At 34.3% G+C, this 13,395-nt stretch overlaps 2 protein-coding genes across 2 annotated transcripts in view; both read left to right on the top strand.

The window, feature by feature from the left end:
* Positions 1–13,395, top strand: part of LOC311600536 (vomeronasal type-1 receptor 48-like) — a gene marked incomplete at both ends in the record, with an annotated part of 120,925 nt that overhangs the window by 91,083 nt on the left and 16,447 nt on the right. The gene's annotated exons all lie outside the window — the stretch shown is intronic.
* LOC311600540 (putative vomeronasal receptor-like protein 4) lies at positions 9,218–10,102 on the top strand (the record flags this gene model as incomplete). Its single annotated transcript, XM_084787322.1, has 1 exon — positions 9,218–10,102. The coding sequence occupies one exon, from the start codon at positions 9,218–9,220 to the stop codon at positions 10,100–10,102; it is 885 nt and encodes a 294-aa protein (XP_084643448.1).

Raw genomic sequence — 13,395 nt, 5'->3', positions numbered from 1 at the left:
CTAGCTTGGCTCCTTACCTGGTCTCAGTGGGCAACCATACATTTAGTCCTGCTAGGACTAGAAGTGCCAATGTGGGTTGGTACTCAAGGGGGGACTCTTCTTTTCTGAAGAGAAGGGGGTAAAGTAATTGGGGAGGGGAGTGAGAGTTAATGGAGAGGAGGAAGAGACTGTGATCAGGCTACAAAGTGATTAGACAAATAAAATAATGGAAAATGTACAAGACATACTGTAAAAATATGTAGTCCACAAAATTGGAAAATCTAAAAGAAATGGACAATTTTCTCAATAGATACCACTTACCAAAATGAAATCAAGATACACAATGCATATAGACCTAAAACTCTAGAAAATAGAAGCACTCATTAAACTTCCCCTCAAAAAAATCAGGGCCAGATACTTTTACTGTATAATTCTACCAGACTTTGAAAGGAGAATTCATACCAACACTCTAGAAATAATTCTAAAAATCTCATTAGTTTCAAAAAACAAGGGACATACCAAAACACTATAAAGGCAATTTACAGTGAATCTGTAGCCAAGACCAAATTAAATGGAGAGAAATTCAAAGCATTTCCACTAAAAAAGAACAAGACAAAGTTGTCTATTTCTTCATATTTATTCAGTATAATACTTGACATTTTAGTTACAGCAAAGAAAAATGAAGAAGATCAAGGGGATACCAATTGAAAAAGAAAGTCAAAGTTTCTGTATTTGTTATATATATATAATTGACCCCAAAATTCTACCCAGAAACTCCTACAACTGATAAACACCTTCCATGAAGTGGCTGGACACAAGATTAACTCACAAAAAGTCTTCATTAAACAGCTTATGGAAACAGATGTAGAGACCCACAGCCAAACTTGGGGATTCTTGTGGAAACATGGGAGGTGGATAGAGAAAGCCAGGGGGATCAAGGACACCACAGAAAAAGATCTACACTGTAAACAAACCTGGGCCCATGAGGGCTCACAGACGTTGGTCCACCAAGCAAGGTTATGCATGATCTGAACTTTAGGTCTCCTTCATATATGAGGCAGATGTGAAGCTTGTTCTTCATGTGGGTGCCCTAACAATTACAGAGGGGGGTTGCAAGGAGAGGAGGTAGGGAGCTACAATTAGGCTGTTAAGTGAATTGTGAAAAATTTTAAAAATAGGAAAAAAATTGAAAAGACTGAAACACACAGTGTGACAAGGATTGACTCTAGAATTTCTCTGAAAGTCTGGTAGAATTCTGCTGTGAATCATTAGTAGGTCCTAGATTTTTCTAGTTTAAAAGGCTTTTTTTTTTTTAATTTCAGTCGCCTTATTTGTTACTGGTCTCTTTATATTGTTGACTTCTTGGGTTAATTTTGTGATTTGGCAGATTCCAGAAAAGCATACAGGTCTTTAGATTTTCCTAGTTAATGGAGTACATGTATTTTTTAAATAACCTCTTCTAATATTCTGAATTTATTTGGTGTCTCTTGAAATATATCTCCGTTTATTTCCAACTCTATTAATTTCTGTTCTCTCATCATTCCTTTTTGTTCTTTGGGCCATGTGCTTGTCAATTATATTTGCTAATTCTTTATAGTTTTGTCTTTTTGGTATTTTGTTGGTTTCTGATTTTACTATCATTTCTGTCAACTGGGTTGTATCTGGTTTGTTCCAACCTTTTGAACTGTATAATTATGACATTTATTTGTGGTTTGTTCCTCATATTTTATGTAGGTGCTTAAAGCTATAAATTTCCCTTGTAGGATTGCTTTCAAAATATCCCCAGAGGATTTCTTTTATTATTTTCATTTTCAAATAATTCCAGGAAGTTTTTATATCTTTATCGGAATCTTTTTTGACCCCTCTCATCGTTCTGTAATGGTTTTTTTTTTTATCTCGATGAGTTTTTGTATTTACTAGAGATTTGTTTGTTATTAATATCAGGTTATATTGCAGTGTGTTCAAATTGTACACAAGGAGTGATTTTGAACTTTTTGATTTGTAATGATTTGTTTTTGCATTTCAGGATATGCTCTATTTTAGAAAAATTTTGTGTTGTGCAGTGTAAAACGTATATATTTTGGTGTTTGGTTTGAATATTCTGTAGCTACCTGTTAAGTCCGTACATTTTATATATGATATTTCTGTTTATCTGAGGTTTGATATTTCTGTTTATCTGAGGTCTCCACTCATTTTCGTCCAGATTACTTGTCTATTGGAGAATGTTGAGTATTGAAATAACCTACCAATTATAGATTGATGTTAATATGTACCTTTTTTAAATCAAGGAGTAGATGTTTTTATGAAATTGGGATCCCAGAATTTGTTGACTACATATTTAGGAAAGTAATGTTTTCTCGGTTATGTGTTTCCTTTATAACAATGATGTGTCCCTCTTCATCTTATATATATAGTTCAAAGTATATTTTGTCAGATGTTTGACTAATGACTCCTGCTTTCTTCTTGCTTCCATTTGACTGAAATATTTTTTGCCCATCATTTTACTCTAAGGTACAGACTATCTTTAAAACTACAATATGTTCCTTGTAGGCAACAGACAGATGGGTTTTATTTCTTGATCCATTCACCTATTCTCTATTTTGAGTGAAGAATTAGAGCCATTCATGTTTAAATTATTATTGAAATATATGCTTTAGTTCAGGCCATCATGTTACTGATGTTTGGTGCTGTGTTCGCAGTGATATTTTCTGTCTTAATAAGATGGCTTCATATTTTTTCCACAGTCTCACTGCTATGCTCATCCCTCTCTTCGACATAAAGTTATCTTCCTGTATTGCCTTAGGTTCAGTTTGTTGAATACATACATTTTTTTAGGCTGTCTATGTTCTGGAAAATTATTCTTTCTTTAATCATTGCAGTAATGTTACTGGGTAAATTATTTTAGAATAATGTCATTTAGATTTGTCATGTATTGCTTCGGGCTATTCTGGCTTTGAAAGTTGACCATGAGAATTCAGCTTTTTATACTCTACTGTTTACCTGGAATCAGGGAAGTTCACTTTTCCATATAATTGCTGCTATTTATTTATGATTTGTTTTTTCTCTTAGAGCATTCCATTGATATTTTCTTGTTGCTCTGTATACTTAGTGTTTGAACTATAAGATGCATGGAAAAATCATTTCTTCTCTTTTATTTTTGTATTTATGAGATTTTTGTATTTGAATGGGTATGCCTTTCTTTAGTATGGGGCATTTTTCTTTTCTGATCTTCTTGAAAGTGATGTACTTGCAATTGACTTGTGATTCTTCTCTCTCACACAAGCCTATAATTTGACATTTTGAATTTTTTTCTTGGTGTCCCCATACACAATACTTTCTAGGCATGCACTCAAGTGAACTACAATCCCAGCATCACAGCCTGATTTCTACTGCCAATAAAGTTACCTTACCTCACTCCTGTGTGCTCTGTAAGACAGATTACTTTCCTCAGGTATGCTTGGAGGAGGTGACATTTTCTTAATTTTAGCCAAAGAGTGGTTAATTTATACAAAAGTCTCTGAACGACTATCAAGTAAGCATGGAGACCATTACAAGTATTTTGGAAGCAGGGAGGATACCTTTGGGTATCTAAAATATTTCTCTACTTCTTTTAAATGGGATAATATTATTGTTACTTTTGTTTTGTTCACAAGGCTAGGGATCAGTTAGCCCACATGAACAGGTGTGGCCTGGGGAGAATAACTCATGGGAAATGAAGAGCTCAGATGTCCCTACTCCACTGTTCTCCTGGAATTTGTGAAGTTCTCTTTTTCAGTTGATGTTTTCACCTTTTAACAACCTCACAGTCAGAACTGCCTTATCCAGATGATAGGAAAATTATAGGTCTGGAGGGAGATAAGTTGATGATATTTCTTCCTTATAACTGCTTTTTAGGCCCTCATTCTACATGGATGTTTGTGAAAGGCCCAGCACGGTGAGTGTTTCTTTTTCTCTTCATTAACAGTGAGAGCTGTAAGCAGGTCATAGAATGAACAGATTTTCTGTAATAAATGATTAGAGAATTGTATTCTTAGAATATTACTTTTGAGCTGTACTGTATACTAAGCATACAAGAGATGCATGTAGACATAAGTATTTCAATTTATCAATTACTAAAAAAATATAAATTTCACTTAATATGATCTCTGATTATATATGTGACACTAGAAGGGGCCTTATTGGAAAGAGGAGCCTAGCAGAAGTATGGACAGAGAGAAAGGACGGGCTCATAGGATGAAGATGATCAGTGGGTGCTATCTATTGAATGAAAATTGATGAAACCATCACCTTTTACAATGAATGTACATTCATATATATGTGAAGAGTAGCTCTAGATGCAATATTTTAAAGAGAGTATCTGAAACAGGATTCTCCTGTATGTGTACTCTAATAATTCTAAGAACATGATTCCATCTAGGTATTTGCAACTCTCTTAGTTTTATATACCTGTAGCAAAACACCTGAAATAACTTAGAGAGTGAAAAACAAAGAATAGATATTTATTGGTTTGTAGGAGTGCATTTATAACATTAAGGCACTTTTAAATTGTATTCAATCATATTCAATTTGTGTTCAATCATTTTACTCTATTTCTCAAGTTAACTGGCTCTATGCCTTTAACTATATGAAATTTAAGCTCAGAATATACAAGTATTAAATAATTTATACTTTCTCAGTAATTTTCTATTTTGTTAACTTTGCATATATTACCAAATCTTAGGAAAATGTAACTCATGGCTTAGTAAAACATAAGACATCCTTAACATTATATAATAAGTTTTGAAAACCTTTTAGATTTGCTAATTCTATTGCAATAATTTATAACAAAGTAGATTTTTGGAGGAATTTCAAAAGCATTTGGAAATCCTTATTATTGGTTAAATACTTTCAAAAATATCCTTACAAAATATAACCTATATATCTTTCAGTGGGTACTTGAGTGTTTCCACTAAAATAAAATCAGTTTCAATATTTCAAATTTTATTAATCAAACCTTATAACATTTCTACAATATAATATTGAGTAAGCATTTCATTAGCTATGAGAAAAATATCTTCAGTTTTTGAATAGTAGATATTATTTGAGGTAAAAATCCTGACGATTTCCTCCAATAGTTACAAAATACAATTGCTTATTAAAATATGCATTTATAAATAAATGCCAAGTAAATTTGAACTGAGGTGATGAATATCACAAGTCCTTTTTTATTTTTCTCAAATATCATTTATTAAAGTGTATAATGTTAAAATGTAAAATGAAGACAGGTGTGGTGGCACACACCTGTGATCCCAGCACTTTCAAAGCTAAGACGTGAGCATCTTGAACTCGATTGATGTCAGTCTCTCTTTCTCTTACACACACACACACACACACACACACACACACACACACACACGTATACATGCACAAAACACACACGCATGCATACACACATATACAAATATAATAAAATTAAACTAAAAAACATAATGTAGAGTTATATATTTGTGGTTTTTAAACAAATAGAACAATTTGATGCCGGTATTGTTATTAAGTTACTAGCTACACAGCATCAGCACCACAGAAAACAAATGGTAGAAATATGATTCATGCTTGCAAGCATTACAGAACTTTCAGTTTATTTTGAGTAAATAACATTAAAAATCTGCTCTGGTACATACATATCTGATCAGGTTAACAGAACACATGTTCTGCATTTTCCTTAAGGTTCATTTTATTAAATAATAACATTTTATGTAACTCGTAGTTGTTAACTCAAATGATGTAAAGGTATTAATATTAATAGCTCTGGCACACTATGCTAATGCTCTATTCTTCGTCTTAGTAGTCCAATAATGTCACACACACCACACACACACACACACACACACACACACACACACACACACCAGCTTTTCAGGGAACATTTTCATATCTCCTGAAAATTCACACCAAGCAACCTGTGACAAACTCTGGATATGGTAACTTCCACACAGTCTCACAGTGACATTCCTCCTGCTGCTGCTTCCTCTCAGGGGAACTGGCTCCTAAGTGTGAGATTGGGATAGTCTAGTCAGTGTCTGTGTGCTTCTGGTTACACCTGAGCTAAGCCAAAGAACAATTCATACATTTAAGTTATTTAAGAGTATCAGGTAATAGCTATGAATTAATACCTTATTAATAGTGATCAGTATTTAGGCCTGTTGTCATTATGTATTTCATAAAGGTGTCATGGATCTGTCTGGAGTGGCTAATGTATTCATCTTCAGAGATTCCTGAAGACTTATTAATGTTGCCGACAGTGGACAGCACATCAGGCAACACCATGTGTCTTGTCACCTGAAAGTCACATACTCACTTTATGGTCTCTCTGAGCAGTCATACTGCTTTTAGGTCATCACTCACTCTCACTTATTATGGTAAATATTAAAATTAAAATTATACTTTTCAGATCTAAATATCTGCAAACCAGAAGGCAAAGAATAACAAAAACTCAAAAAAAGGACTGTTTTAAAATCAAATACAGTAATAATGAAGGAGTAAAGTGATTTTTCTTGGAATAATGTATAGCAGCTCTTGGTCTCTTGTGTTGCAGGTCTCTTCAGACAGCTGCCTGCACTCTTCTTAGTCTTTGTTCTGGGTCAATTTAATAGTGATGACGTCTCCACTATTATGAAGTTAATGGCTGCACTTTGGGTTTTAATAATTACAATTAAAATTACAATTTTAATTAATGTGAAAGCCTCCAGCACTTATTTTTTCAAATAAAATAAATAGCTTTTCTCAGTGAATGCATATGTTAACAACTTTGCCATGGTTACTATGGTCTTTTCTGGTCTAGTCTCTCTTCAGTGAACCCCAGAGAGAGATGCCATTTGACTAATTAGAAGATGTGTAATTTCCTATATGTGGTAAACATTTGTGAAGCAACAGATACGGAGTAATGAAAATAAAGGATATACCTTTGGGAAGAGGAATAAAACATTTTAGAGTACTTTTACCTTATGGTGTCATCTCTTTACATTAATAATATTTCATGTGCCATATTAATAAATTGTAGATGTACAATTCATAAAATAACTATAAACATATAGTTTGTACATTTTCAATTTTAAAAGTAGAATAAGGTTGCTGTTCTTTCAGTTTAGAGACTAAGACTTGAATTGACTATTATTACAGAGCTTTTACTTATTTATTTAAGGCTTATTTATTTTATTTTACATATTTGAGTGTTTTGTTTGCATGTACATCTGTTTCACTAGTGTGCCATGTCAGAAAGAGCGATAGATCCTCCAGAATTAGGCTTACAGATGGTTAGGAGCTACCATATTTTTGGTGGGACTCTAACCCAGGTCTTTTGCAGGATTTAAAAGTGTTCTCTTTTGGGGCAGATGAATCCAGATAAGAAAAGACACCAATCCATCTCTCCAGACCACATGTTGGAGGTTTTAAAAAGACAGAGCATCACTGTGAAGCTATGTAAATATTTTTTTTGTGTAAGAAACAGATGTTTATCTCTGGCAATTGGGATGAATCCATTATTTCACTAGGATAAGATTTTTAGGAGCACAAATCATATAAGCATGATATATGTAACTTATCATGTCATACTCATAGTAATGTTGTAGGATGGTCTCTTCCGCTAATTTCTACATTATTTCTGTACATACATTCACGTGGAATATGCATGTGAATTTGAGAATATAATTGGGCACTCTTTTCTCACAAGAGTCTGACTCAGTACAGTCTTTTTTATATTTTTTTTTATCACAAAACTGATTTTAGGGTACTCAATTGAGTTAACTCAATAATAAATTGAACCTGGTTACTGGGCCAAATAATGTACACAAGCACAAAAGGTTGAGTGAAACTGTAACAATATCCGGGTAATGGTGATGTATGATAATATTGGGGACAGAATCTCTTTTAAACAGCAATTTACAAACAGCAGCACTATGTGGTCATCTTCAGCAAGTTTGTTTGTCATAATGTTTGGAAAACAGTACATGTCTTAACGTCACATGTTCCACGTTGTTGGAGGCTCCTAGCTCCACATCTTCAGATACGATTATGTAGCCGTAGTAACTATGGAAACAAGGAAATCTAAAAGGGACCGTTTTGAGGATGGCGGGGGGCGGGGGTGATGGGTGCAATAAGGAGCAGAGTACCAGGGTACAAATATGTGATCAGGGAAATGGGAATGACAGGGCTGCTCAGGTGAGGAGAAGGAAGGTAAATACAGAAAAAAGTTGATGGGAAAGTAAAGGTGAGTAGCAGGATACAATTGATCAGATATGGAAAATGGGTGAGTTCTTACGTAAGATTGCATGAGATAAATACAGATAACATATGGATAGCTGAAAAAGTCATAAGGAATCATATTGTTAATGATTTATTTTCCATCATTATTCTCAAAAAAGACTAAAGAAAAATAGTGTTTGTCTTTATAACTAGGGCCTAGTTCATTATTTCTGACTTGGAGTTCACAAAAAGTTTAAAGATGATAGGAACTGAACTAGAAACCATCTAGGTCCTATTATAATCATAATTAATGAATATGCAATTAATAGGTTTGGAATATACATTAATGGTCTCCAACTGTATCTATGTCTTTAATTCTGATCATGTGAGATTTCCTAGAAAAAGAAACATAAATAGATGACCTGAGATAGACACTTTGCTGATTGAAATAAGGAGGTTATCATGAATTACCACTGTGGTATCATTAGAATTATGAGTTAAAACATAGATAATTGCAAAATAGAACATAGTAAATTAGACTGGCTCACATCATTTTTTGGATTACTTTAGTGATTTCTCCCCATACTGGTGTAGTTTTGTTCAGTTGTACAAATATGATTAATATTCTGGGCTCATCTCTAATGTCATAGGTGTTAGATATAGAATGAGGCAACTTAAATCGGTGGGATTGGAATGCTAAGGCAGAAGACAGGTGCAATACAGGCACACAAAGTCACAAAGTGTGCATTTTATATAGATGTGGCTGTGAATTTATGTATTATCTATAAAATGTTATATATACAGGAGATACATGGAGTGTATATAGAAATGTAAGCTGTGATGTCCAGTCCAGAATATCAAAAGGTAAAGAGACAGATTAATCAAAATTTAGTTGGAAAAATAAAATAGTGATATAGACGTACTGTCTAGTCAATTACTAGTTTGATGTATATTCTATTTTTTCAGATATAAGAAATATTCTTCCACCATACTCTTAAGATGAATATATTCCACACTTATGACTTCATTCAGGAATGTCATTTATTTCCAAGCTGGGATTGGAGTCCTAGCCAATATGTTTCTCTTTTTATTCTATACTTCCATTTTCCTAGATCACAGACTTAAGCCTATAGACCTGATGTCTTGTCAACTGACTTTAATTCACATGATGCTGGTTCTCACTGGAGGGGATATTTGGTTTAGAGACATATTTGAGTCACTGAACATTGGGAATGACTTCAAATGTAAAATAACTTTCTACATACACAGAGTGATGAGAGGCCTCTCCATCTGCTTCACCTGCCTCCTGAGTGTGTCCCAGGCTGTCACTATCAGTCCCAGTACCTCCTTGTTGGCAAAATTTAAACATAAACTAAAAAATTACATGATCAAAGCTTCCTTCTTTATTTGGTCTTTCAATTTGTCCTTCAGTAGTAGCCTGATCTTCTATGTTGGTGCTTATACCAACATGAGTGAAACCAGCCAGATGAAGGTCACTACATTCTGCTCAGTCTTCCACATGAACTACATCAGCAGGGGATTGAGTTTAACAGTGACAGCCTCCAGAGATGTCTTTCTTGTAGGAGTCATGCTGACCACAAGCACATACATGGTGATCATCTTGTTCAGACATCAGAGGCAATGCAAGCATCTTCATAGCATCCGCCACCTGAGAACATCCCCTGAGAAAAGGGCCACCCAGACCATCTTGCTGCTGGTGGTTTTCTTTGTGTTCCTGTACTGGGTGGACTTCATCATTACAACGACCTCATTCTTATTATGGATGTATGACCCAGTCAACCTGACTATTCAGAAGTTTGTGAGGAATGTTTATCCCACAATTACTCCTTTTGTACAAATAAGTTCTGATAAGAGACTAATCAATGTGCTGAAAACCTTGTAGCCATAGCGTCATTAGATTGTTTTGAAAGATTTTTTTTTATTTTTACCTGTACAAATGTTGTGCCGGGATGTATACATGTGTGCATTCCTGGTGATCACGGAAGTCTGAAGAAGTCATGACATGCCCTGGAACTGCAGTTTCTGGTGAGTGTAGGTACCATGCTGCTATACCTCCAGCAATCATTTGTTTGTTCGTTTTTCCAAATTACAGTTTCTTCCTAAACTTCAATTGTTCAAGTAGCAAAGAAAGATTCTTTTAAATGTGGCATTCCATATATACATTCTTTTGACATTTCTGCTGCCAAGTACTATACATTTATTAAACCCATTGCACATCATAAACTGATGTTTTCATATGAGTTCTCTTTCCCCATTTTTACTTTATAGCATAAAAGTTTAATTGAAGCTGTGGTTACTCAAAAAGAGGTTCTTACTGGCTTTGTCAGCCTTTCTTTTGAAAACATTTTAATCTAATCTCAGTCATCATAGTTTAAAAAGCTGCTTTATAGGGTGAAAGCAGGAGGAACAATGACAATGGAATGGGAGGATACAAGTGATAGGATAACAATTGAGTTGTAATCTGAATAAACTAATGAAAATAAATCAGTAAATAAAAAATCACTCGATGGGAAAAATAGTTGCTTTAATTAGTTTACTAATTTAAACTTCTCTAGGTCATAAAAATAATGTGTATTTACATTTTCCATTTTTACCACAATTACTCAATGAGCATTACATAAAAATTTCAGACACCTGTTTATTTTTACTTCATTCCATCTATATTTATTGAAAAATTATTGGTGAATAAAAATTATTTGTATATACATACATACATGTTGTACAATATGTTTTGTGTGAATGTGTGCATGCATATATGTATGTGCACACATGAAGCATGTGTGTTCATGTACAGGTGAGACCAGAAGACAACCTTAGCTGTTGTTCTTCAGAAGCCATTCACCTCGTGCTTTGACAGTGTGTCGCTCACTGTACCTGGAGCTTGACAAGCAGGCCAAAACGTTCGCCCCAGTGATTCTCCTATCCATGTCTCTTGAGCTCTGGAATTACAGTGGTTAACACTGTACCCCACCCCACCATTTAAAGTTGTTTTTTCTTTTATTGAGAAAACATTTTTCTTTTCTTTTTTCTTTTTGTTTTTCAAGACAAGGTTTCTCTGTTAGCCTTGACTGTCCTGGACTAGTTTTGTAGACCAGGCTGGCCTTGAACTCACAGAGATCCAACTGCTTCTGTCTTCTGAGTGCTGGGATTAAAAGCGTGCACTACCACCCCCCAGCAAGAAAATATTTTTCATACAATATATTTTGATTAGGATTTCTCTTTCATTTGGTCCACCCAATTCATCATCATCTTCTTCCTCATCCAGATCCACACCCTTTCTGTCTCTATATAGGAAACAAACAGGCCTCTAAACAACAATATAAAAAACAACAATAAGATAAAACAAAAATAAACAAATCAAAATAGAACAAAGCAGAAGAAAGATCAAAGAAAAAGCACATTAAACACACAGATATAGAAACATACAAGTTCAACAAAGACATCTCATACAAGTGCAAAATCAGAAGTCATAATATATTCAAAGAACATATTGCATTAATTTCCATTTTTTGGGACCCTTCTGCAGGACATAGGACCTACACTTAAGATAGAACACTGGAGAAGTGTTAGGTATGGCTTCCATTTCATAGAAGGGGTGTTTTAAATTAAACCAAATATTGGTTGGTTACTTTCACACATTTTGTGCCAATATTGCACCAGCACATTTTGCAGGCTGGTTACCATTTTAAACTGATGGGGTTTTAGCTGGGTTTGTGTTTACCTTTCTTCTTAGGTAGTGTACAGTGTACTTTCCAGTAGTCACCTGCTTCTAATCACTATGTTCAGTGAGTATTCTAAATGTTTTCTTCAGGAATAGAACCTTACCATCAGTTTGTGGAGAGCAAACAATACCTTTTGTTCTTTGGAGGTTTCCATGGGGTCCTTTTAGCCAATAACTCAGTCAGATGTAGTAGATTCCCTAGTATTGGAAGCTTCATTGGGTGAAGCTTTGATACTCCCCTTTCAGCACCCCTCATCCATCCAAAACTAATCTATTTTTCCTTCCTATGGTGGTGCATCCTTCTCCTCCTTTCCTTACTCTATATCTAGCCTCCATGGTTATATGGCTTATGGTGTATTAATATGCTTATTAATGGCTTAATACCAAAAACTCCCCATATAACAGTCATAAACCATGCATTTCTCTATGGGTTTGTTTTACCGCATTCAGAATGACTTTTTCTCATATTACATTTTTTCTTCAAAATTCATTTCTTTTAATAACTGAGTAATGTCTTATTATGTAAATATACCACATTCTTTACTCATTCATCTGTTGATGGCTATCTAAGTTGTTTCCAATTTCTGGATATTACCCATAAACAGTGTCTTGATAATAGAATAAAATGTCATATGATGATATGTCAAAGAGTTGTATACCTGCATCTTGAATTAGATCTATTCCCAACTCGCTGAGGCACCAATAAACTGATTTCCTTAGTGGATATATGAGTTTGTGCTCCCAAGAGCAAAGCATAGACTTCTTACTTCACATCCTTGCCATCAGATAGTGTCATTTGTATTATTTATCTTTGCCATTCTGTCTTGTATAAAGTTAAATCTCAAAGTAACTTTAATTTGCATTCCACTGATGATTAGTGATGTTGACCAGTTCTTTAATTGTTTCTCGGTCATTTGATTTTCCTCTTTAGCAACTACTCTGTTTAGGTTTGTAACTCACTTTTAAATTCGGTTATTGTTTTCTTGATGTTAGTGTTTTGAATTCTTTCTATATTTATTATATTTGACTGGTACTGGCTGGATTTGTGTCAACTTGACACAAGCTAGAGTCATCACAAAATAAAAGAGTTTCAGTTGAGGAACTAACTCTATGAGTCCCATCAATTTGAGTAAGGCATTTTCTCGATTAGTGATCATCGGTATATGAACTTATGTTTGGGCCTTCAATTCATTTCCACTAGTCCATATGTCTGTTTTTGTGCTCTTGCTCTATAGTACTGTTTGTGATTCTGGCTGGTGATACTGAAGAACCAGTCTGCATTTACCATAGGCTTAAAAGCCAATTTACAGTGAAGACAAATTAGTTCCATTCCTGTACATGATTAAACATCTGTTTCTCAAGGATTGGCCTATGCACCGCTTGTAACCTTAACTACACATTGTTTTATAGTTCCTCTTTCAGGAATGGTAATCATGTGTTTTTTAAAAAAGTTG

The sequence above is a fragment of the Acomys minous genome, assembly GCF_964271855.1.
Source record: "Acomys minous genome assembly, chromosome: 6".
In the NCBI taxonomy this organism is placed as follows: Eukaryota; Metazoa; Chordata; class Mammalia; order Rodentia; family Muridae; genus Acomys; species Acomys minous.
This window is presented reverse-complemented; position numbering and strand designations above follow the sequence as displayed.